The sequence below is a fragment of the Neodiprion fabricii genome, chromosome 4, assembly GCF_021155785.1.
Source record: "Neodiprion fabricii isolate iyNeoFabr1 chromosome 4, iyNeoFabr1.1, whole genome shotgun sequence".
NCBI lineage: Eukaryota > Metazoa > Arthropoda > Insecta > Hymenoptera > Diprionidae > Neodiprion > Neodiprion fabricii.
The window spans coordinates 36,549,970-36,577,008 of record NC_060242.1 but is presented as its reverse complement, the minus strand read 5'-3'; the positions used below and the strand labels follow the sequence as shown (position 1 = coordinate 36,577,008).

General features: G+C 37.4%; 1 protein-coding gene across 4 annotated transcripts in view; it reads right to left on the bottom strand.

Moving 5' to 3' along the window:
- Window positions 1-27,039, bottom strand: part of LOC124181421 — a 29,026-nt gene that overhangs the window by 1,581 nt on the left and 406 nt on the right. For 2 of the 4 annotated variants that reach the window (XM_046567990.1, XM_046567991.1), the window contains exons 3-13: window positions 13,841-13,954; window positions 13,327-13,526; window positions 12,761-13,231; window positions 12,128-12,635; window positions 10,824-12,009; window positions 10,205-10,549; window positions 9,635-10,011; window positions 9,204-9,500; window positions 8,975-9,010; window positions 8,349-8,509; window positions 44-4,493 (exon numbers count right to left, since the gene is read on the bottom strand). In XM_046567990.1, the coding sequence (XP_046423946.1) occupies window positions 44-4,493; window positions 8,349-8,509; window positions 8,975-9,010; window positions 9,204-9,500; window positions 9,635-10,011; window positions 10,205-10,549; window positions 10,824-12,009; window positions 12,128-12,635; window positions 12,761-13,231; window positions 13,327-13,526; window positions 13,841-13,938 (8,129 nt within the window). In that variant the 5' untranslated portion in view covers window positions 13,939-13,954. The remainder of the gene's footprint in view (window positions 1-43; window positions 4,494-8,348; window positions 8,510-8,974; window positions 9,011-9,203; window positions 9,501-9,634; window positions 10,012-10,204; window positions 10,550-10,823; window positions 12,010-12,127; window positions 12,636-12,760; window positions 13,232-13,326; window positions 13,527-13,840; window positions 13,955-27,039) is intronic. The other 2 variants (XM_046567993.1, XM_046567994.1) reach the window with 2 other exon arrangements.

Below are 27,039 nucleotides of genomic sequence, written 5' to 3'. Positions count from 1 at the left end.
TTGACATTCAAGCGTTAGGTCGAACGGTGAAAATCAATCATACCTTATTTGGTCCCCGAGCCTCCCATTATTTGTTTCAGTCAGATTCAGTTCTGCCATCTTATCATCGGTCCCAGTAGTCTTCCATTTTTCAGCCTTGAATTGTGGTGATTCTAAATTTCCGTTGTGGTATCCGTTCTCACGAGTGCTCAGTGAATCTGCAGACGTTGGAGTCTTCCTCGATGTTAAGTAATTCGAATTATTCGGAGCTAATAATTCTTCGTAATACTCAGCAGTCTTCGGTTCCGAACTCGACACAGTTGAACCGTATTTTCTTGGCAATGTGTTGAAATTTCTGTTAGAATATGATTCTAATGAATTATCATTCAATAAGGAACTAGACAATGGACTTCTGTATGATGTTGCTTCATTATTATCCGTGCCATAGTCGGTACTATAACATTTCCTCCGTATGCTTGACGAATCGGACAGAGTTGGAGATCGTGTATATTTTCGCAGTGGATCGTAAGATGAACTCAAACTGCTTCCATATTGTTCTTTCGGTGATCTTAAATCATTGGTGTATACTGATGCCGTACCCACATCAGAATATCTGTCTCTGTCAATTGGCGATCTTCTAAATGGCTGAATTTCGTTGTTATACATGTTGTAAGATTTCTCCTGGTATCTCTTCGTCGGTGATACGTAGCTATTCAGTTTATCATGATCATTCTCCCGTGGTCTGTTAAAGCTGAACTTTCTTGGGAGTGTTGTGCTGACAGGAAGAGACACTCCAGGCGGAGGAGCGTTCAGTGATGTTTTTCTTTTCCTGTCATTGAATCTCGAGTAGAAACTTCTTCGTCTTATTCTATCCCCTACTGATTCGGTTTGATCTGCTCGAAAAGATGGGGAACGTGCGGGTGAAGTTGGCGATTGTAATTCGCTCCGGCTCTGGTTCATATCTGCCGAGCATATAGACCAGGAATCAAAACTCTCTGTATCATCTGTAGGGGAAAACATCTCTTCGGGATGCTCGATTGGACTTTCCTTTGGTGGAGGAATAGGATTTGGGTTCAGTACAGGTAAGTCTAACTCAAAGTTTTTCTTTGATATTCCTATTTCCTGTGAACATCCATTTGTATTCTTTGCATTGCTAATTTCGTTCTCTTGATGACACGTAACCCTGGTTGAATTGAGTACTGTGTCAGGAAGTGGTTGCAACACTTCGGCAGTAGTAAAGTTAATGTCATTGGTTTTGTTTTGATCGTGAGATAGTTTTGGGCAATTGAATGATTTGCTGATGTCATGCGAAGATTGAGAAGTGCTATTTTCACGGCTTTCAATGTTACACTCGTCAGCGTCACTTTGAAGGTTTTCCATGTCCTTTGCGCATAATGGTTTATCGATGACGATCTTGTTTCCCGTTATGTTTGCGTGATGAGTTATTTTTGACAGGTTTTGTATCAACTTCTTTGCATCTTCCGGCGAGGTAGATTGTGCTTTGCCATGAGATAACTTTGGTAAATGCGTTTCTACACTTGAACTAGTTTTTGGCAATTCCGTTTGCACCGAGTCTTTCTTCAAAATTTGCGGACTCCTGAATGTGTGTTGTGGAATTTTTGATAAGTCTAGCTTCAAACTATTTCTATTGGATCGTGAATCTGTAGATTTAGCTTGTGAAACATCCTGAATGTTGTTGGATTGATTTTTTTCCATAACTTTTATGCTGTTTAACAACGAATTATTCGTTTTTGACTCCACACCATTTGTTGAATTTTCATTTAACTTGTTAGACATTTCTGGTGTATTATTTTCTGTAAATGCTTCATTATTTTTATCATTGTTACTTGCGGGAGCTTTAGATTCTTTCAATGGATCAGGTTTGCTGGTATTGTTTTCCAATTTAGGGTCATCTTTTCGTGAATTATCAATACCATTTGATATTTGTGTATCAGAGTTCACTTCACCGGATGACAAGGTGCTTTTCTTGCTCAATAATTTACGAGGCTTTTCCTTAGCTTCAGACTTGCTTTCCGAGCTGTCTGGTGATTTTTTTACAACTTTCTTGATAACTTTAACAATCCTTTTTTTCTTAGTTCCATCGACAGATCCGGATTCTTTTCCACCGGATTCTTTAGCTTTGACAGTTTTTTTTGCTTTTTTCTCGCCGTCATCAACTTTGTCAATACCTTTTACAGAATCATTTTTCACTAAGGAGGATGTTGTACCAATCTTTCGAACTTTGTCATTTTTTCTTCCTTCAAGTTCAAGATTATCCATTGTTTTGTCCGACGGAATAGCTTTCGACTGTTCGACAGGAAATATTTCACCTGCAGCCTGATTTATATCACCAACTCTTTCAAGTTGCTCAGATCGATTGTCTGCAAGTTTTTCTGGAGACTTGGTCTTCAAAGTTTTTGCTTTATCTGTAGAATCATTTTTCTTATCAACACTTTTTTCAGGATTGGACTTTTTAAGCTCTTTGTTTATTTTCTCTGGGGAAAAACTTTTAACACTTCTAGATGGTCTGTCGGATTTATGGGTGTCTCTGGGTGATTCCTTCGGAGGAGAAGTCTTATTATTTGGTTTCATTTTAGATATAGATTTTGTTTCTTCTGATTTCTTCTTGGACGATATCAAATCGGCTTTACTAACTTTTGTAGGTATTTTACTCGAAGCAGTAAGATCTGCATCAGTCGTTGAGTCAGAATGAGAACCCTTGTAGGGATTTTTTCTCAACTTGCTGAATATCATGCTTTGTGGTCGCTGCCCGTTGGAGGTTGGTTTTGTATCAGTATTCTTGAATAGTCCCAGTACAGAGCTTACTTTACCCTTCGACGGGTTTAGGTTTGCACTATAAAGTGGTAAATCTTCTACGCTAACTGCTCGTTTGATTAAACTGGACTCCGTGCACGGGCATTCCTTCGGCGGCGCAGAACTCTCGCGCAAAGATCGAATTTTTTGTTCAATTAAATTACCGTTATTGACCACTGATTTTGAAGCATCTTCGCTTGATCTAAACTTTTCAAGCTTTTTCTCCAAGGAATGTAAGAAACTGTGCTTCGTGGACTGTTTCTCGAACCTTGGCCTTGTGTCTTCTGAGATAGAGCTAATATCTCTATCTGATCTATCATCCTTAGATGAAATCTCTGACTGTTCTTTGGTGATAGAGTTTGCTTCGTTTTTCAGTTCTTTGGGAGGTTTTGCTTCTGAAGATTTGTCCGCTTTCGATTCCTTACTCTCGCTCTTCTTCTTAATAAATCTTGACTTTCTGCGCTCATTTTCTGCAGCTTTTTGTGCTTCCTTCTCTTTGACATATTGACTTTCTTCGCGAGGTGTATCAAAGAAATCAGGTCGCAAAAATCTCGATATTCTACGTTGTCCACCAGCTTTTTGATGCTTTCCTCTAGTATCGTTATCTTTATTCCTGTCAGGTTTGAAGAATTTACTTAGTATCGATCTTTCTGGAGTTGGAGCTCTGGCTCCTAACGCATCCTGTGATCCAGTGAAAGAGCTGCGACGGGTTTTATTTTCAGTTGGGTCTCTAGTCAATGATCCGGATCTCAATCGTAGGCTTGGAATATAACTACGTCGCTTGTCTGCACTATTGGTTTCTGAAATAGATCCAAGACTTTCTTTGTTACACTTGTCCATATCTCTGTAACTCGAGTTAAGATTTATATCAAGACTTGATGGGCCTAAATTTTTCAGCTTTGATTCCTTTATAAGATTTTCTGCAGCCAGGAGTCTGTTTTCGAAATCTTTTGATGCATCAGATTTGTACGAGTAATTGTAATCCATCAAGTTGGATGTTGATGCATTGGGAGATGTTTCACTGGATTTTGCTGACATGCTAGATGCAGTATCTACGAAATTATTAATGGAACTAGACACAGACATAGAATTGCCCTCCAAAGTTTGACCAATTTCATAACCATTGACAACACTATCCACTTTGATATTAGGAGTCTTACATGACTCATCCAAGGTTTCCTCTTGAATTTTATCATTTTTAAAATTTTGAAAATTTTCTCTGCGTATTGCGCCATTGTTGGGTTTCCCTGAATCTCTGTATTTCCTACCAAGCGTCATGACGTGTCTAGGTAACGGTGGTAGTGATTTATCATCATCCTCAAATAGGCTGACGCTTCTTCTAGGTGATCGGTAATCTAGCTTGTCAGCCAGGTCCCGCGATACCAATAAACTGTTCGATCTCTTGATGTTTCTTTCAGCTGATTTTCCTCTGTATTCTGTTTGATCCGACGTTGTAGAGCTGGGATTTTGACTTTCTATATCGGAGCCTTCGAGTGAATTCATCATTTTTTGAGTAGGCGATTGATAGTTTTTCTCACGAGGTATCGATGGAGATCTGGGTAACGATTGCCTTGTTTGTTCAATGAAATGTCTACTCAACCTGCGTGCTAAGCTCGGCGTGAAGTTTTGCTCTAATGTTTCTTGCGCCTGCTTCCGAATTTGCGATACCTCGGCATCGGTGTTTTCGTGCTGATTTTTATCTGAAAAATTCATATAAAAATGTTGCTAATGGCATGCAGCTCATATATCACCACCTGTAATGGATATTTATAAGGATATACAGAAAAGCAAATTATGTTTTGAGTATGTACACTCGTTTATTTGTACGTACATAAACTCTCCTATAAAATCTCTCGAAAAAATTAATAAATAACTTCATATATGTCTTGGAAATTTTCTCACATCGTTATCTACGCTTTAAATACTATTACATAATGACAACTTAAATGATGTATACGTTTCAAACATCTAAATGTAACACTAAGAATTACTTCATTTTATGATTGCGTAGAAAATGGAAGATTTCTGTTACTGGAAAACTACTGTGGAAAATGTACTCAACTGCTTGAATCAAAGATGTATGTATATTGATATAAAGAAATGAAAATGTCCCATACATCCGAACGTGGCAATGTCACATGAAATTAACATAGATGCTCATTCCGAATTAGGGTAGTATTTTGTATTACACCTATAACGGCATTACAGTGTGATAAACTACTAGAACGATGAATCTCAATATCAGGTAAAAGAAATTTTACATGAGCGTAGCATAATTTACTTCTTCATACATAAATAGGTTGTTTAGTACACTATAAATAGCATTAATAAAGCATGCTGAGAGCGAATTGTGAAACGATAAAACATTGTTATTTAAACTCTAAAAACACAACAAGTATTAGCCAGTTCAGATTGACAAGTCAGGAACAGTTAGTCCTTTCTTGTATTACACAATTACGTAACTATCATTATAAATTTCCTATAACAAGATTACTTCAAAGACTGCAGATGCAATATTCAATTTATATACACATGGTGTATGATGTTTAGGCCTCGTACATGATTTATCCTGAAAATCACTTTTCGGACATCTAGCTAGCGATGATTTATAGCGGTTTCAATGAAAGAAAATAATGAAAAATACAGAACGTTTAACGAGTCTTGGGAGACAAATCGATATAAAAATGGACCATATGCATTTATAATCGTTTCGATAATATTTCGTACACAGTCAAGCTTGTTTTGTCATGAATAATATTTTCCAGGATAAATCAAATCATGAACAAATATATCTTTTATTTTCAACAAGGGTTTACGAACAAAACAGATTTTCAGCTCAAAGGTTCACAGCAGTTAGCATTGTGTAATATTTCTTGGTATTTATTTCTCGAACAAATGTTTAAAGTAGATGGCAGAAATTTTCGATTCGTCGCCTTTATGTCTTGTTCGTGTACAATTTTTCTATCCGATGCAGCATGAACTTGATACATTATCACTAATATCGAAGAGAACAGTTGTTTGAGAAAACAAGGGTAAGTGTATGTGGTACATTGGCAAGGTTCTGGTTTTATGTGGTCAAATGGACAGATTTACTAGATTAGGTATAGTATAGTACCTAACTTGTTTTTCTACTGGGGATTAGCGTCGGCCCGCCTACGCAGAGTCACTCGCACGGTCGCTGCAACAACCGTCATAAAAGACCGTCAATGAATTATACCACAGAAAGCTGATGCTGACAATTGTAGAGTATATTTTCGGTAGTGGCTCAGTTGTGTTTTTCTGTATGTTAGTCTACTTACTTGCCACTAAAAAAATTATACAAACAAACAAGGCCTTCGATGTTTTTTTTTCCTTTAAGAAATTATCATCTGATAGCAATCTCTAATTACAATAACGACTTTATCTGCAATAGATTATAGAGCTACTTTTATTTTTTAATTGAACTGAATATACTTGCACACGTACTTTATTTAGAAACATTGTGGTGAATATCATTTTTGATAGAGTCTACTTAGAATTTGGATGCACATAGATTTACATATGTGAGTGCAGATATCTTGTTTTACGGTTTTGTATCATTCGTTAATTAATAAGTTTAACAGTAATTGTGGTCATTTTCAATTGGCTATAATGAAGGGACCGAGAAGGCATTGTTATAGAATATCTACGAAAAATGATTAAGCAATAGGAGTTGCATCATTCAAAAGCAAGCACAATATGACCTGTGGCGTACCAAAAATATAGTCTGTCAAATATCAGCCAGCAGAAAATAAATAATTAGATTTAATAACTGTTTGAAGAGTCGACGATAGACTTTGAATATTTCGTTGAATTTTTCACTAGTAGGACGTTTAGGAATAGTGGAAGAGAGTTCTTGTTCTTCTGTATATATGGGTGTGTGCATCCATGCTTCAAACACTAGTAAATTCAGTGAGATAGGAAATATGTCAACTACTTCAAATGTTACTGGTTCATCAAAATCAACAATGTACATGACAGAAACAATACAATAATTGTTACGAGGTTTTATATTCAGAGAGGGCTGGGATTTCAATTACGATTGTTTATAACTTACTGATTTTCACGGCAAAAGTAATGATAACGAAAAAAATTGTTTTAGTGAACAGTGTGCTAATATAGCAAAGAATTAATGTCAAGAACGAACCTCAGGCAAATGTATAATCTTGTTTGTCTGCACATGTATTAGCCTACACTGTTCGCTCTTAGCATCCACTGATTCGTCAATTTATTACAAACAGTAATTGTGACCCGAAAATTTTATTTTCGATTTTTCAACTCCGCACAGAATTCATAACGTTGATTCCATAGCTTAGAATTTTGCCAATGTCGAAATAGGGACTAATAAAAATTTATTAAATCATTGACTTTTACAACTAAATGTGCGAAGTTACAACAGAAAGAGTTGAGAAACTATATGTGAAAAAACTTGTTCAATGCTTTTTTTCAGGTAAATAGTAATCAATATCAGTAATTGCCGAATTTATTTCCTATCTCATTGGATAAAGTATGATCACATGTTATGTACTATACTGAGTTTCTGGTGTCTACAGAGATAAATAATCTCTTGGTTAGACAAAATATACTGATGGATAGTTAAAATATTGTTCAGAATTTTGGATACAATGACAAACGAGAAACTGAGCATGCCTGAAGTATCAAAATGATAATATCATTCATCAGTGTTGACAGTGAGACTACATGGGGAAAAATAAAGTAGAATGATTATAAGATAGTCAAATTCTATGCTATGGATACATAACAAATTTAAAAGTGATTCCATACGATTAACATGTAATACAAAACAGAGATTTTGGTAATACCTTGACTACCCACCTGTTCAGGATATATTCCTCTATTTAAACTAGTGTTAGTACCAAAAACTAAAAATCGCAAAAAAACATGGCAAGGCGAAAATTAGGAAAAAAAAAGAATATTTATATGTATACATGTATATAATTATATATACCTAAGAAATATACAGCAAAAATAAAATTATTCGAAGGAAAAAACAGAGAAGTAATAGGTAAATGAATATAAAAAAAATATACGTATGCTTTGTCTATCAACGACTCGACGACAGCTAGGTACTAGGAGATGCATGACAAACTTCCCGTTAAATTTTTTCACTCTGGAAGTTCTATGTATAATATAAGTGATAAAATTCAACAGGATGCTTTTATGACTTAACAGTAACTAAAAACCCACCTTCACAACTGTATAAATTGTAATAATTGTAATGATCAAATCTTTATTAAAATGTACTAAAACCAAAAGTAATTTTAGCTTCTGTTAAATCACTTTAAAATTCTATATAATCGTCAAACACGCAATTATACAATGTAATACGTATTCTGTTCATAGTTCATCGTGGAATAGACACTGCACTGCATTTTTGTATGCTATTGTTCCTCAAAATGCAAAAATTACCAGTTAATTACTGCACTCCAAGTATAATAGATAAAAATATACAGAGTTTGAAAAGGTAATGTATATTCCACGGTGAGCTGTACACACATTCTATTGCACGCTTTTACCTCGTGGAAGTGTGTTGCTACCCATTTCAAAGATGCTCTCTCGTGAGGGTGTATTACGTGGGCCAGGACTGTTCGGAGTTCCCGGGTTTGAAGGCTCCTTTCTGCCAAATCTATCCGTGTCACGACTCAACGAACGTCTGAACTGCGACTCTGACAACCGCCTGTATCGCAGGACAAAGTTCAATCAACATTGACGCGGAAAAGTTATCCCGGAATAAAAATATTTTACCACAATGTGTGATGAATGAGAATTGAAAAACAGTGAAAAATACTGGTGTTAAAAACAATATAAAATTCGTTCATTTAAACGTGAATATGAGTGATGGTTAGTGTTTCGAACTATTAGGTAATACGTATACTATTAGCAGTTTTTAGATAATGGAAAAGTGGAGGAAACAAAATTCAGGGAATTTTAATTTGGATATAGTACGTAAGGGAGAGACGCGAATATTTTCGATATCGATAAATTGGAAGTGTGATGCATAACAGGCAAAGAAAAGATTTTCGATATTACGGGAGGGCTAAGAATCAGCCGTGATCATGTATGAGAAAAAACAAACTGTGCAATCTATAATCAAGAAGTAACTATTCACCAAATCCCTAAGAATTTCTCTGATTGGACTCACGTTATTACAGTCCTTGTCTCAGTATAGCTTTGGTAGCTTGCACAAATAAGCACTTTTGTTAAATGCGATTTTTAACTCCATCAATATTTACCAAGAAATGTTTTAAATACCGATTTAATTGCATAAAGCAAATGGTAGTGTTAATATAACCAATTGATATCACATCATTAACACATATCAAATTTTAATGCAATGGAATATAATTTTTGGAAATTTCAATCTGTATTACCTGGATAATGGTTCGTGAACACCCCAAAAACCTTGCGGCGAATTAGATCCTAATCTACCGAGTAGTCTGCTGCTTGGAAATCCTGTACTTCTGTTGTCATCTACATTAAGTCTTTGAGTCAAACTTCTAACTCTAGATAATAAAGTGGAAAACAAGTTTTCTGCAGTTAAAAGTTCAAATCCATCGTCGTCGTCATCTTCTCCTGATGACAAACTATCTGCATGTTCCGGTGCTTTCCTGGATGGTCTGGAACTTCTTAACCGATGCATATGTCGTTGCAAAATATCATCGTTATCTCTGTAAAAGATATTTATTTAGTTTATAATCAAATGACGTTAGTAATTTTGAATCAATGTCATTCAAAAGTCTTTAGCTACATATAGTTTATGATAATCAATATAACCGAATTCTTTCAATCGAATTGCACTTGCCTATGCAATGTTGAGAACGGAGATTCATCTTCACTGGCATCTGATAATAAAGAACTCATTCTTCTTGGTCGTCCAAATCTTGATCTGGGCGCACTAGTGCTAGTCGGCGTGCTCGCCTTACTTTCAGGTTCTAAACTGCCTGATCTGGGTGTGACATATCCACCACCCTCTACTGCGATGGGAATTATATATTCCCTAGGACTCTTTCGAATTGGTTCAGGTCCCGTAGTCGAGCCTAATGCACTGTCGGTATCAGAGTCAGCAGTAGATTGGCGAGAAAGTGAACCTGATCGTTGAGACATGGAGCGCTGCGGCATTGGTGGTTTCGACGGTGGCGTTGATGGTCCTTGCTGCGGGAGCTGACGCCCAGATTCAACCTAATGAAAAGAAGTCCACCAATTTTTATAAATAAATTATGGTTTATTATATTACTGTTTTTTTTTTTTTTTTACTGGGATAGATTCTAGCAGAATATTCAAAAGCAGCTTCCAACAAAGGATTGAAAAGGTAAGGCTTAGGGTATTTTGTTCCCTTGAAAAATCTATGTATTAGAATCAATAAAATGTATACCTGAATAGGTATAATTCTTTCCTTTGGTATATTTTTCATCCTGTTTTCTGGTTCTAAGCTGGAGCTTCTGTTAGCCTGAGGTACAGCAGCAGCGACTGGGAAAGCAACCTCTGATCTTTGTGTTCTCAATTTTTGTGGATGGAAGGCGTCAATCTTGGCCTCTACTTCGGATTTGAATGCTGTATTGTCTGCTGATTTGACTCCAGCTAATGTAATTTCGGCCTTGCTAGTCTTTCTCGGTCTGGGTAAGGTGGCACTCTTCAAAGTGATTTCCATTTTACTCGACTTCTTTGGCTCGTCTGGAACGGAGCCACTCATATTTGATGATTCAACCACACCTGGCACCTGATAAAACAAATAACACATTTTTTAGCTTTCAAGACGTCATTAGCGTCGCACATTCATTCTTAAGAGAGAAATGTTATATCTGTGTTATAGGAGAAATGGAAATAATTATTTTTTTTACTTTAAATTTTCTCTCATCCTATAAAAATTATGAACAAAAACTTCGTTCATCATATTACTTCAACTTTGAATTTTAGTATTATCTGCATTTACAGGTATACAAAGATACAGGTATTGCAAAGTGATGCCCTGTTTGAATTAACAGATAACTCACCGCCTCTGCCTGCAAAACTGGCTTTGATTCGAATGGGAACTTAGTCTCAACAGGTGTGGAAACTGACACGGTGGCATTCCTTAAGTCATTTGGTCCGACTTGCACTTTCAGTCCTAATTTGTTGGCACTATGATTCTGGGGAGAAGTTGGAGGTGATCCATTGGTTTTTTTCATTACCGGTGGTTTACCGATTGCACCGGTGATAATGTCTACAGCACGTTTCTTCTCTTCCTCGAGTTTGCTCTGCAAGCATTTGTCCGCTTTATTGTTATTATTTTCCGTACTTGGGGTGTTGCTGATCTTTTCCGGTATCTTATCGTCCCTTGCAACTGCAGGCACTTCGATAATAACTTTAGATGCACTGTGTTTTGTAGTTTGAGGTGGTGTGATTGACGAAAGACTGGCCTTGCGCTCAAAGGCACGCTTGGCACCTCCGACGTTTACTCCAGGAATGAAAATCTTCTTTGGTTTATCACTTTCAGTAGTAGCTGCCAGCTGGTTGAATTTTTCAGCAGTTTCAAAGATCTTAGATCGACGTCTCTCAACTGGCCTTGCTGGTACTTCTGAGGTGTCATTAACTACATCAGAATCTAGAGAAAGTGATTTTTCCTTTAATTTTTTTACAGGCTTCTTCTCATCTTTACTAACTTCCTCGGATTTGACCACAGCTTCGGAAGAAGACTCTTCATTTTTCAGCACAACATCGTTATTCTCAGCTTCAGTCGCAGCAGTTATACCCTTTGTTAGCACCTCAGATTTGGTGTTTTCAATCTGGCTATCTTGAGAGAGTTTCTCATTTGTCTCATTAGACGTCACAACTGGTTTATCGTCAGGGCTACTTTGTACAGTTTTTTCTATTGATTTGGCATCAGTTTCCTCCTCGTGGATATGCACTGTCTCACTGTCTACATCTTGTTTCACAGCAGTCTGCACTTTTAGCTCTACTTTTTCATCCGACAACTTTTTACCTATCGTTTCTTCAGCTTCTTGCGTCGGTACTACCGGTGTTTTACTTCGTTCATGACTGAGTGCCTTTTCTTTCGACTCTTCGATCAACTCGAGGCAAGCTGCCGCACCTTCAAGTTGGTTTATATCAACTGTTTTACTTGTAGGAACAGTTACCAGCGCAGATGGATCCACTTCCATTGCTTCCTCTATTGGGTTTGGTATGGGAGCTGAATAATGTCTGAAATAAAATAAAAAATATGTTGTGAGCCACTGGTGGGTACTAAAATTAAAAAGAGTAATATGAAGTAACTCGATTCTCTTTGTTAACTTCTTTATTGTACAAAGCGATCACGTACCTAGTGCCAGATCTATACTGTCTGGGTTCCCTTTCCTCCGTCCTTTCTTTTCGTCTGGATCTTTCTTTCCTTTTAACACCAGCCGCGGCTGTTTCGTCCATAGACGGCGTAGTTTCCAACTTTCTTTTGGCATCACCAGTTGTTGCTGACCTTGGCTCTTCGTCAACCATTTCTCTTATTCTTCTGTCGGAATTATTCTGATCTAATTCCATCAAGCTACCAACGGAATGACACCTGGTTGGAACCAGAGTCTCGGTGGACATATTGCCGGTCGCATCGCCAGTGGCTTGCTGATCGCCTACGACTAATTTGTCAGCACTAGCTGACTGAGGTACCAATGAAAGTAACAGATCCAATCTGACCGGAGTTTGAGCTGCCAAATCTTCTGCTATATCGAGGCAATTTTGTTCGTAGCCTTCGTTCACCCACCAATGTGTGCAAATTTTTTCAACATCCGCTCTTCTCGTCGGACAAACCGTCAGCATGTCCTTGATTAGTGGGGAGGCAGCTGAAAACACAGTCATAGATAGTTTAGCGATTACTGAGCCTAACCATCATCGAAGGATCTAATATCTGCTTCTGAAACTGTATCGAATGGATAATGTTGTAATATAATGGACATGTTCAACTTACGGGATGGCTTTTTTGGTTCGAAATAGTCCGATTGTGAAATCTGTTTGACTAGTCTTTTAAAATTAGAGCCATCAAATGGCATGGCACCGTAAACTAATGTGTATAAAAGTACTCCCAAGCTCCAACAATCAACTTCCGGTCCATGGTAAGGTGTCCCTTTGACGATTTCAGGACTAGCGTATAACGGACTGCCGCAAAAAGTGCTGAGCAATCTCTGCTCGTCGAAAACGTTTGAGAGACCAAAATCGGCAATTTTTGCATTTCCAATTTGGTCCAATAGTATGTTTTCCAACTTAAGATCTCTGTGGCAAATCTTATGCTTATGGCAATAATAAACAGCTGTGGATATCTGACGAAATATTCTTCTTGCTTCGTGCTCTGAGAGAACTTTTCGCTCGCTTAAATAATCATAAAGTTCACCACCGGCTGCATATTCCATGACGAGTACCATTTTTTCCCGATTTTCGAACACTGCAAGAAATCAAATAATTTATTAAACATTGTGAGCAGCGAACCTGAAAATTTCACATTATTATAACGATGTGTTTGCTCGAACATTTATTTACCTTCATATATGTGAATAATATTGGGATGCTGTACACTCGACATGATTTGTATCTCTCTCCGTATCCTAATAAGATCGGCCTCAGTTTCAATTTTGCATTTTTTTATTGTTTTTATAGCAACTTCTTGGCCAGTCTCTTTATTTATACCTAATTGGACTTTACCGTAGGTGCCTTGTCCTAGTTTTTTAATAATATCGAATCTAAAATAAAACAATACACATTAAAAATGAACCACAGAATTTTACTACAAAAAAAGCTCAGTCATCGCAGGAATGATTATTTTTATTCGGATGGCTGTCTGGCGCCTAGATGTGCCAACAATTAAATTCTCAATCAAATATCTTGGCACGGAATGCAGGCTACTTGAATAAATGTCAACAACGAATTAACCAGCACTCAATCTACATAACAAATGAGGCTTCTTCGCTATAATGTGAAAAGCTACAGTTCCAATTTAAATGTTATCCCAAATATCAAAGGATACAAGTGAGACCGTACTATTTTATATGCTTACCGCTGTTTTAATTTTCTCTTGTGATTGTGAAGACGCACTCCTCCTGTGCTCTCCATCCCCCCCATTATATTGTGTATACTTGCTTCACCGACCACCATCTTGACTGTTTTTTATCTGAAACCAATGTAAAATATGTTCAAATTACTGACTGCCAGTCTAATCTTAATTATTACATAGAAATTCCATGGTTGCCCAGTACTATCATATCAAATCACTAGACGGTTCTCGTCTCTGTTAATTATACGACAATATATATACCTATATATAAAAATGTATGTAAGGCACTGAGGAATGTTTGAACAGAATTATAGATATGTAAGCCTTGTATACGTGATGTTAAAGAATAAAGATATTTTGTTTGCTTTTTTTCGTTTTAGTTTAAAGATCTTTGGTGATTCATTCACTGAATTTCTGAAGACATTCGTGGATTATCAATTACTTGGCTCCTGGGGGAAGAATGGTAAATTAATTTGCATGTCTGTTGCAGATGTCTAAACAACCGGCTAAGTGAAGTGATTAATAAGCTGAATAAATCGTTGGGAGTCCGGGTAAATTGTAGAATAAATCCAAGGAGTGTTCAGACACTTGTCCATTCGTACCATTAAAAATTGTACGCCTGATCACCAACCACGCCACAATTGTTCAAGGATAAAAAATTTGAAATAAATTGTAAATATCTAGATAAAAGAAATGTAAGTCGTATTTCTTACCCAGCTTCTCGTCATACCGATGACCAGAAAGTTTGTTTCAGCTGGGCTTATAGCCGAGCTTTTTGCGCAAAAGTTTTTATCACTTTTCATTAAAAGACGAGTAACGACGGGATTTTCTACGAGATTATCTCGAACTATAGATATCGCAAACAATTCCCCAGGGCATCAATAACAAAAGTTTGCTCAAAAAGCCAAGAAATGTGTAGACTATTCTCTTTTTCTTCTTTCTGCTACTCTATTCCAGCTTACTACCCACGTCCTAAAACCACAGGTATACCTACACGGATTTATCTGTTTCTCCAGTTACCCAGGTGTAAAATTTGACCCATTTATCTACATCGCATAAATTCATCGTTAGGTGAATGCTTTTAATTTCCGTTGGAGCGTTTTATTTACTCCCACAGCTTTGAAGGAAGAATCAAATTTAAAATTTTAAATCTTTGCACACAGTGAAACCAAGAAATGTGAGGAAAAGAAAAATCGTTTTCTCCTCAACCTATTTCGCTGAATTACAAAATATGGGTCAAGAAGCACCTCAATGATGATGACGGTAAGGGTCTGGACACTTCTATGCCGGTATACAAGAGCGACTCTATCGGGTACTTGAAGCTGTACAATTGCATTAGAACAGTGCGACTAATGGATTGTCAAGTAGGCAGAGCGGTGAGTCGATTGTTTTAAAAATAAAAAATCGGGTCAGAAAATTCCTGTAAAATACATTGAGAAATCCAAAATTAACGTACAACGATTAACGCGACAGATTACGCGCAGACCTCTTAGCAGCCCGATGAATCACATAAAAATAATTCACGGATTACGGATGATCCTATCTATAGTCCTCTAAAATCCTATTGAAAGCTTTGGATTTAGATCAAGCGTGTTTCGCGGAGAGCGGCGACCCCTGTTGACGTAAGCATAACTATACAGACGAGATCGTTGATTATACCTACATTGTACGCACATTACAAGCTTCTGATAATCTCTTGCGATATGTTAAAACTGAAATTCATTCGTTTGGTACGGATGGTTCGGACTAATACCGGACAGTCTTTGGCAAGGTCCGATGTTTCCTGTAACCTGCACGGGATGCACAGGGTGCAAGAAGAGGGTGCAGAAGGGTAGGGGAGAAGACTCATAGAGAGAGGGAGAGGGCATAATAAATAGGCGATACATTTTTTGTCTCTGCGAGAGGCGGCGGATGACGCGCTTAGAGTCGCTGGTATAAGTTTGGGTTGTATGGATGTGGGCACGAACGTAGATGAAAAGAGAGAATGCGGAGGGCTATTTTCGGCGTCGAGACGCCGTGTGTCGCCTTGCCGGCTTTTACACATCCACCTCTACCGGCGAGAGCCGTTCGTCCGGCGTCCAGGAAGCCCGCGGACCTTGCAGAAGCCACGGCTAGCCATCAAATCCGTAAACCCAGGTTCAACGGGTTGTTTGAATTCGCGAGACAGCCAGAGAGTTTGATCAATTTCTTTTATTCGGTCGTTTATTTTCTTCGCCTAGGCACAGCGCCGCGGGAATATGAAACTGATTAATTCTCAAATTTCCAGAAAGAAAAAGAACGAAGGAATATCGAAGAAATTCAAACTTTCGTCGTAGTTGTCGTTTGAAACGCGCGCGCTCTTTGTGACGTCACAAGTCACTGGCCAATGGAGTAAAACTGGCTCCAGCGTGAATCGGTAGATGCCGAAATATTGTTTCAGCCAAAGAAGTAACGCAGAAAGGTTGCGGCATTTTATAAAAAGCAATTTTGGAAAAGCAAAATGTTTTGTAATTATTCGTTGTTTCAACGTTTTCACAGCGATTTTTTTTTTTTTGTTTTTTTTTTAAGTATCTTGTACGTTTTTGATCAAGTTTTGAAGCGGTATAAATGACGAGGGTCGATTCTTAATTGAGATTTGAGACACGCATTTCAGCCCAGAGTACGAATTCAAACTGCAATTCGTATGTAAGTCGTATGGCTGCAGACGCAGATTCCTGTCGTTAGAAGTGCAGCGTTGCAGTTGTAGCTGCATCGGACATTATTAGCATATGGAGTGGTGAGATGATGAGTCACGATCACTTTAATCGGTATAATTAAAAGTGAACTTAAGTTTCGTTAACCCCGGCGCTGTCTGCTCGTGCCGATATGGCAGAAGAAAAATCTGCACAGTTGAAATTTCATTTTATACGATTAGATAGTTTATACCCCGAGATGACGTATCAATTATAATTAATGAAATTAAGCAACACTGGGTAATAACTCCAGTAAATGTACCTACAACATTGTGCATGTCAAAACGGTTTGTCAATTAAAAAATTCAAGTTACAGAACCCGCGAAGACTGTATAGTCAGTTCCGACGACTGGTATATGGCTAAAATTATCCGCGACGTATTACACACATGTATAAGCAGAAACGTTACATACGATACGTACGTACTATACATAGGTGCCTTGACGTAGATGGTAAGTAATTAATTGACCAAGATCGAATGTGTATTTTATATATGGACATACGGCATGTATAAGCGAATAATAATGATGGCGAAAGCAAATCCCAGTAAAACCGGATCATGTAATATTGAAATATCGGTGTCACGATTTGCAGGATAAATCGTTGCGGGGAAAAAGGAGCGGTTTCAATTCATCCTGAACGGGTACGGGCACAGGCAAAGCGAAGAATTTTCTGCAGTAATACGTGTAATGCGTATAGTTTTAAAAATTATTCGAACGCGGTTACAAGTTCTAAAAGAAAAACACTGCTCGGCGTACACGATGTAATAAAATATGATGAGTGAAGGTATAAACCAAGGTGTATCGTTTCATTTTAGCATTGCGAATTGTATATTCAGAAAATATCCACTTTGTCTCGCATGCACGCAGAAACTTTGGCTCTGGTCTCTCCTACGAACACGTGGAACGAATTTCAAACGGTAGTATGAATTTTAAAGAGTAGTAGGCAGGCATGAATCCGACCCAGTTCTCGATCTACGCTGCACGATTGCAGAATACAACAGTTTACATTTTCTCGGCGTAAAAGACGCACTTTCTTCTCAGTAAATTGATGCAGGATAATCTCTGAGCGACTACAAGAAAACCTTCTTCCAGTATAACGCTGCGTCAATTTCCCGAAAGCATTAGGCGATTGATATTATCGGGGATATTATCATCTCCTAAAGGTTGCAGGCTCGCGCGTTATACCCATACTTTGACAAGTACGGAGGAAAAAAATTTAACAACGATTGGAAGCATAGATTTATAGTTCGATTAGCTAATGGAAGTCGACTCAGAAACACCGGGGGTCCGAAACTCGAATTTTTTTTACAAACCCGAATGCGCCAAGCATGAGAAGAAGAAAATACCAAGAAGAAAAACCAATCTTTTATTCGATTTTGTTCTTTTAAACTATTTGTTCAATCGTTTAAATTACTTCTAGATTTACGTCGATGGTTTCTGGTATATTCAGACGGAAAATCAAGGCACATTTATTTTCTGACGATTGGTGAAATAATTGGTAAAACAACGGTGTTATCTTGATAGAATTTATTGACCGAAATGAATTTAAACAAATATGAATAAAGAGGAGTAGGATCAAATAAGTTGTACATACTCATGTACAACTGTTCGTGAAAAGTGAACACATAATCAATCTCGAAGTATTGAAAATTATTACAGTATAAAAAATTCCTCTTCAACTTCTTCAGCTTTTCTGCAATACTGTATAACAACAAATCTCTTCACTTAATAGAATGATTAGTAAATATTTCTCTAAAATTGATTCTAAATTGTTATCAAATAGGATTTTCTGATTGCGTTAAATTTTTCGTAGTGTAATAAATTGGAAATTCTGCGCATTTGACAGGTTTTCCGTGTATGAAATACATGGGTATAATAACGCTGAAGCCAGAGATATTTAATAATTTGTATAACGAACACTGAGAAATATTTCATTTGTTGGAGGAACTAGAAAAATTCCGTAAAACAGGTATCGTTAAAAAAAAGTGTTTGAATATTGTTGGAATTACGAAAAACGAGGTACGCGTAACCATTTTGCGTTTTTGGTAATTGCAACGCAAAATCAGTTTGTGAGGTTTACTCTACTTTTTTTAGTTAAACAAGGCTTTAACGTCAATTTATCGTTGCACGAGCGTTAAATTTTCGCAACAGTTGCAATAAAATATAGCAACATTGATCGTAATGAGAAAGAATAGTAACGGAAACTAGACTTTCCGGTAACAGCTAGAAAACTAATTTTCATTTCGTACCTAGAACTATATTTTTCGATTCTGGTAAAAAATGAAAATAGTTAAGGACCGAACGGTAACCGGAACTAAAAATTTCTCTCAGTGTATATTGTATATACATGATACCAGAGGAGAAGTGAAACAGCAGAATTTGATGAAATTTCGCATAACGTATCGGTATTATATATTTGTAAATTTTCAGCAACATTACGCGTTAGACATCCACCGTAGACGGAGTTTCGGTTGAGCGAAAGAAGCAGGAGGAGGGAAACGGATGCGGGAAGGGAAAAAGGAAGGTGGAGGGTTGGTGTTTGCACAAGTTCGTATACCTCGAAAAGCAGCTAGGTTGGTGGACATAACGCGATGCTGTCTGCATATTTTAGCAAGCCTGCGGGTTGCATTCATGCCTCGTGTCGATTTTCTCTTCTGCGTGTTTTCCACGCAGAGATGCACGGATGCATGCATCCACGTGTGTGAGGCAGATGCCTGCACACACGGATGAATCTACCCGCAAATGAACTCGGGGGCGGCGCATGCAGAGTCGCCGAGTTGTGTTTCATTTAACGATTTGCTCTTATATGCAAAACGCGCAACCGTCTGAACGAACGAACGAACGAACCTGCAAGGAACTATAATAACCTGCAACGAATGGAATGGAACCGATGTTTTTACAACGTAGACGCAAGCGAGATATGTTTTCGTTCCTAAGTGTATATCCTGCGTTCATGGTCCCCGTCCCTCCGCCAAACATGGAAGGAAAGTGAAAAAAAAATAAAAAGAAGAGAAAAGAAAAGAAAAACACAAACCTTTCTACTGTAGCTGGAAGCGCGTTTTTCACGGGGCTGAAGAAATTAGTAACGACGTTGGCTTGACGAAATATTGGAGGAAAAAATTGCCATTTTACTATTTTGCAATTTTTTTGTGACTTTGAAGTCGACGAGTTTTGAAATTATATGAATTACCGCTTTGCCCTTTTATGATTTACCGAATTCCAGAGATTCCTAAAGTTACTAAGTTGCCGGTCTTCCGAAACGTGAATCGTTACTACACATATAACGTTTCTAACTTCAGCCTCGTCATTTTTCTTCTCTAGTTTTCTGTTTCATCAGATATAACATTGGACGTGAAATCAATTTCCAGAAATGGATTGACGAACGACCGAAACCGAGTTGGGGTGAAAATGTAGGAATATAAGAAAACAGAAGGCACGTAATATCAAATTTTCTAAAATAAAATCCATTTCACAGAATTTTAAATTGTGTATATAGAAATAGTTGTAATATGATAGAAGCGTCATCAGAATGCAGAATATGTAAGAATCGTCAGGATTTCTACGATTCTACATTGTTTACTGCTATATTCTAGTTCGTTCTGACGATTGATATATTTTAGCTCTGGATACTTTCATTTTTCTACATTTTGACATTTCCATATTGCGACTTTCTTCTACACTTTGAAATTCCATGAAATAGATTGTCGCGTAATTGAAAATTCGGTATTTTAACCCTTGTATCTTTGGATCTTTCTACACTTTTACTCCCACCCAACGAAACTATACGATGCCATGTTTCCCATAAACGTTAAAAAAGAACTAAAAAAAAAACACGTTTTAAATAAACGAATGACGATGCAGTCGGATGGATTACCGTATAAACCTGCCACGGTTATCACCGTAAAACACGCGCTCCTCCTCCTCGGATCCTCTTCCTCTTCTTCTTCTTCTTCTTCTTCTTCTTCTTCTTCTGTATCGGATTTCCGAACAGCTATGACCCCGGTAAACGACAGCGATACTATTTCCGCTGTAATGCAGCTGTTCTTCGTCTGCGTGATTCCCTCACGCAAGCTTTCCTTATCTTTTATTATTTTCACCACAGTAATTATTCCAATTTTCGGTCACGCTATCAACGGCATCATATTATTTACGGTACAGCTGACATATGTAACGCATAATACATACAATGAACGGTGTAACAATGCGTCTGTTTAATTGGACTGATCGTAACTGCCACTGGGAAAAACAAAGTTAGATCCAAGATATGATTTACTCGAATACCGCTTGGCAGCTAAATATTAACGATTCAAAAAATTCCCTCATTCCATTTCAAATGAACTTTTCTTGCCACAAGTACGATAACCATTTGAAATTTAAATAAATGTCTCTTGTAATAAGTATTTCCTTTGAATAAACTATTTTTCGATTACACTTTCGGATACGCTTCCAAAATTTAATCCAGATTTTGGTATACGGCATAAAAGAAAAAGAAACTCATTCGCGCGGGTATGCGAAAAATTGGAATCTCGAGTGTTCGATATTATCGATAAAAGCGTCGCGCGGAAACTGCACCCTCAATACTATCACTAATCGGAATTTCATCACCGCGCAGCGTAATTTCGTGCATGCCAGTGTCTTTTGAGATTTGAGTGTACATGTATATGTATATATATATACGTATATATATATATATATATATATTGTGCCGTGGAGCAATTCGGACATGGGCAATCCACTTTTACCGGACTATTGGCAGCGTCGAGGTAGCGAGGCGCACGTGTTCGCGTTTTGAAGGCGTTCTCGATACTCAATCGGCGTTACTGATATATTTTTAGACGACAGCTTGTGCGAAGATCGTGTCGCATGGCTCAGGATCCTGAAGCACCGCGTCCTAATGCTTCTTTCCGTCTTCGTCGAAGAACATCGGGAAGATTAGAGAAGCCGATGAGCCCCGAAACCCATAATCCATCATTCGTCATTCGTCGTCATTCGTCCCCGACCGGTCCGCCGATCCCTCTCAGGATTAATTTAACCGATCCAATCGCTCGTTTATAGGTAAGCCTTTTCCCAACCTCGTGCCAATATTTTACGCACGATCGGAGGGAGGAGGACCGTTTTAGAAGTCACTCTGTGCCTACCGTCGTGCTTGCTGTAGGTTAATCATAAAACGGGAGGCAGCTGCTCCGAAACCACGCGAGGAAATTAGCGATTTCGGTCAACTTTCATCTTTGCAATGACGGTTTTAACCCTGTTGGAATTATACGAGACAATTTTGTACGAGGAATGTTACACGTGTACGGTCGTAGTTTTCAATTATACCACATTTTCTGGTTATTGTTAGGTCAAGGTTTTGTTAGACGGATATTTTCAACGAAGAGTGAGTCTCGGTGAGAATATCCGACCAATAACATCTTAAATTTGTTCGTTTAATTTCCTACATTTCTTTCGCTCAGACAGGATCTCGGTAAGAATTTATTCTTACGCCGATATCAAATTACCCCGATAGTTACGAGAAAATAAACAACGTTCAAGTTAGTAACGTTAACTTGAGCAAACATTACGAGTTAAATCGTTACTTCGCAATTTTAGAATGAATTTGAAGGAGGTTTTTGTTCAAAAAATGAGCACGATTTGCTTTATTCAGGTTTTTCACAAATTTCAGATAATCTTAAATTTGCGAAATAACAGTTTTTCCTAAACATATATCGTCACGCTAACGTCATTAACTTCAACCTAATGAATATACAGTACGAGTGACCGTACACTGAGAGAAATTTTTAGTCCTTAACTATTTTCATTTTTTACCATGATCGAAAAATATAGTTCTAGGTAAAAAATGAAAATTAGTTATCTAGCTGTTACCGGAAAGTCTGGTATCCGTTACTGTTCTTTCTCATTACGATCGCTGTTGCTATATTTTCTTCCAACTGTTGCGAAAATTTTTTAAGTAAGTTTTTTTAACGATACTTGTTTTACTGAATTTTTCTAGTTACTGTAACAAATGAAATTTTTCTCAGTGTAATCAAATACATAGAACAGTAACACATAGGTACTAGATTTTCCGGTTTCTGCCTCAAAACTCATTTTCATTTTAAACCCAGAACCACGTTTTTCGGTTCCGGAAGAAAAAATTCAAACAGTTGAAGACGGTATAAACCGAAAGACTGATTACTGATAGCAGGGATATTTGAATAATGAAATCACAACTTTCCGTGAAGAACGGTAACTCGATGAGATAATCAAATAAATCCTTGACTCATACAACTGTTGTTCTTCTTAAAATTCTAAATATCATTACTATATTATCGTTTTTTGCAAATAACCACAACGATTTCGTTTCCCTGCTTCTGTGTATTGGTTCACATTATATACACGATATATAGGTATTTTAATTAAGAGACTTCCGTCTTTATTTTATAATAATAATATTCTTGCACTCGGTGAGCAGATAGACTGTATTGTGCATATAAGCAGAGGTCGTGTATCGTTTTACCATGGATGGATGTATGAAGAATGAACATATTGTACATAGTCATCGTGTACGCAACGTATATTAAATTATACACAGCAGTGAATTTGCGATCACTCTATGTCGTTTAAACAAATTTGCCCGACAAATTTTATCTCGGCCTTTTCGACCTTCCACCTTAACCAGCTGTGTGGACATGATAGATTATCGCCCCGATTCAGAACCCCTGAAATCGTTTGGCGAAAAATTTGTGACAGCGTAAGTCCGTTGCTGCAGAAACTCGTTTTCACGATTTGCCCAGTAATACCACTAATAGAAAAAATTTTTATCGTGAAAATTTCACGTTCGTTATTTTCATTCCAAAAATAACGATTCAATTAATCAGGCAAGTCAGAAATTCTTATGTACCGACAGCAATCGATGAGAGAAAAATAAATTAGCTCGAGAAATGTGTAAATATTGATTATTACTTTCAGCTGTGAAAAATTGATGAAGTGTACAAAGTTAAATTTGTGGTTTGTTTTTTTTTTCAATTTTTTTATAGCATCTATTACTTTTATGCGATGACTCGAAATAAACTGAAATACTTTATTGAACCCTAACGACGCGGGTAAATTGTTGATCAATTTATCGAACGTGTTTGCATTTTTATAGGCTACGATTTTGTTCGTCGAGGATCGATAGATACGTGAGGAGATACATTGCAGCACTCTCTGGCAAATTTTTTTCCATCAGTTTTACGATTGAATAATTAATTTACAAAAAAAAAAATCTCTGCAAGACATTTATCAAGTGAATTTTATCTTCGCGAAAATTTTGCAGCGCTGACTCGAAGTTGGAGAGATGCATTTGAGAATAACAACGTATAAGAGATAAAATGATACTAAATAATGAAAACGGGGTTTCGATTATGGGTTCTGCGAAGGAGATTCGTTTCGGAGTCGGCTGCCCGTCTTTCAAACAACCCGTCAATCCGTTTCTATCTTGAACAGAAGCAGGGCGGTTTGAACAGTAAGCTAACTAAGAAAAGCACATACAATTTACACTGGGTTGGTAAAAAATGGAAGCTGTACGAAATAGTTAAGATCTAAGAAGAAAGGAGAAAGAAAAAAAAAATGTAGCAATCACTTACTCGAATACGACTCTAGTTCAAGAATAATAATTGAAAATGAGAATTAAAAAAGGCTGTGACTGTCTACGATCAAAAAGTTTCAATAGGATCGAAAAAACACCGTATTTTTTTTTTTTTTTTTTTCGCTGCATAGTTATATTCATTGCTTGAATTCGTCTGGGGAATATTTTTGAAAAAGAATGGCACTTGCAGACTTTATTTTAATTCTCTTCTTCGATTATTCAGAGGATTTCGGCAAGTAAGTGTAAAATTCGAAGCCACGACGAAAAATTTGCGGAAATATCCGAGGGGTTATAAAATTCGCTCACGAGTCGACATCGAATGACCCGAATGCATAAAGTTGACTAATTTGCAAACCGTGCCGTGCTTTCGACGCGAATTCACCTGCGAAGCGTTATCGATCTTTCGAACAACCTGCGTAACACACAATTCTCTAAGAAATCGAAGAAAAATAAAAATTTCATGAACATAATAAGTAATAAAAGCTCGATATTATTAAGGGAGCGACTATTATTGTAACACCACGCATTCGGTCAAGGTTCCAAAAAGTAGACTAGTATAACTTAAGTTGTAGGAATATAACTTAAGTTGTACATTATTCGCAACCTTGTCGCATAGTAGCGTGCACAATGTATCGGCAATTTATTCGAATATGAGAGTGATGAGAAGAGAGGGAGGGGAACGCAAGGATATTCATCGGTGACGTAATTCGGCACAAAGGTTGCGGTCATCAACTCGTGATTCACATTTCACGTGCGTGAAATAAAAAAAAAAAAAAATAAAAAAAACAGCGACATACGTATCGTGTAGCGTTCAATTAAGTTACTTTATTATTATTCTTATAACTTCTTTCCCTCCCTCCCCCCCCCCCCCCTTATTTTTCTTCTTTTTATTTAAACTTAGTGATCGTTGGAATACTTCAAGTGGGTCATCGTTTCGTTCTTGGAAATATATATATATACGTATCTACGCGTATGTACGTGCTGCCTGACGATGTGTTTGAAGTAAAAGAAAAAAAAAAAAGAAAAACAAGAGTTAGCGAGTATAAGAGAGAGAATGAGAAGAAGAGATTAAATCTTGAATAAAAATAAATCGCAAGTAAATGTTGTTGGCCTGATTTTCTCTTTTCTTCAATTATCTCCGCTGCTGCTGCTGCTGCGAGAAGCTTACTTACTCCAAAAAAGATTTCAATTTACACGAAATATATATCTGTATATATATATATATATATAATATGACCTGTGCGACAGGAAAAGCTTGAGGACTAGATACCAATATCAAGATGTTATGCTTGCGCATAAAATGATAACCGTATTGCGAAGAATGACTATTGAATTCTTCGTAGCAGAAATCATAGAGAGAATAAGAAGAATAAAAGAATGAAGAAGGAATTGTCCCGAATATCTAACAATTCTATACCCATAGATATACTTGTACACGTACGTGATATGTTTATTTTGAGAATGTCGGGAGTAAGTGAACGGGGCGTGATATTTTTGACAAAAATAAAATTATGCATGATACTTCGCAATCGTTGTGGTCTTGCGAAAAATAAATTTCCTCCAACGTCTCCTATGACCACTGGATGTCCTTACGGTTACTGGTATGTACAACATGTATTTTATATAGGTATATTACACGTAGACTATTCAAAGGCAAAAGAACGCGAGCGAGACAACGATTGTGATTTTTTTACTCCTACTGATAGATCGATTTATTTTTTCTTAATGATTACTCCAACGCTCGGATTCACGGGAGAATATAAATAATTTTGGATTATTTATTCTCCTCTGCGGTAGCCGTTTCAATATGATGTTAATTTTGTAAGTTCGTCGATTTGGCGTAGAATTCATTCGTTAAATTGAACATTTAATCGGCTGATATGTGTAATGGAAATGAGTGTGGGGTGAAAAATGCGTCAACTGTTCCGATTCGAAACCGACGTTTCGGACTGTCCATCACGATTGCTTTACGCCGGGTATTCAAAGGCGGGAAATCCTACGTTTAAAATATGCACTCGTTAGCCGTACCCGCGTAATGGTCACGTTACGATATAATTTCTCAGTTGGTATATTTCATTTCTTCCCTATTTTTCGCGCTGCACGCATATTTGCCAAATGAAGAGAGGCAAGAAGCTGCCGAGGAGGGTTCAACCGAAATAAGTTTCTCGAACAAACTGGGATAAGATCGAAATCGGGCCCCCGGATAAATTAGTACCTAATTCTATCGAGTAAATCGTTCGAAGGTATCGCGTGAGTTGATGGGAAACTGATCGTCATTTATTATTACCCATGTCACGTCGGTATTTGCGCAGAGTGAATAAAGTTTCCGGGAAATAAAAGTCGACGCGACTGGAGATGACGATGAATAATCGGAAATATGTACGTATCGGGAAGTTTGCGACGGGATTGTCAGAACCGAAAGCGTAGGTAGGGTAAAATGTGTCAAAGTGTGTTCTTGTCGCGCATCGGACTTCGGTATGTAGGTTTCTGGTGGTTAAAAATAGCAGGTTGATATTTAGAGGAGGCCCTTTCTAACGGTGTCGATTATTCAACTCTGACGATCGGTTGGAGACAATTACATTGAAACAAATGAGAAATAAATCAGCGGCACGCACCGTACGCCGAGGTTTTAAACGTGGGTGATCGAATAGGTATACGGGTATTGCCTTTCTTGAACCAGAGAGAATAATTATTATTGGGCAATCGAAAACGCCCACTTAACCACGCCGCGATTTCTTCCTGCGTATACACACAAGCTTCCTATTATCTTTCATTCACGATAGATATATTATCGCCTTCTTTTATTTACCCAGTACTATTCATCGCACCTTAGGGGATACTTCGCGTAACTTTAGGTATAGTTATGTGTATGTTGAGACTGAGTTA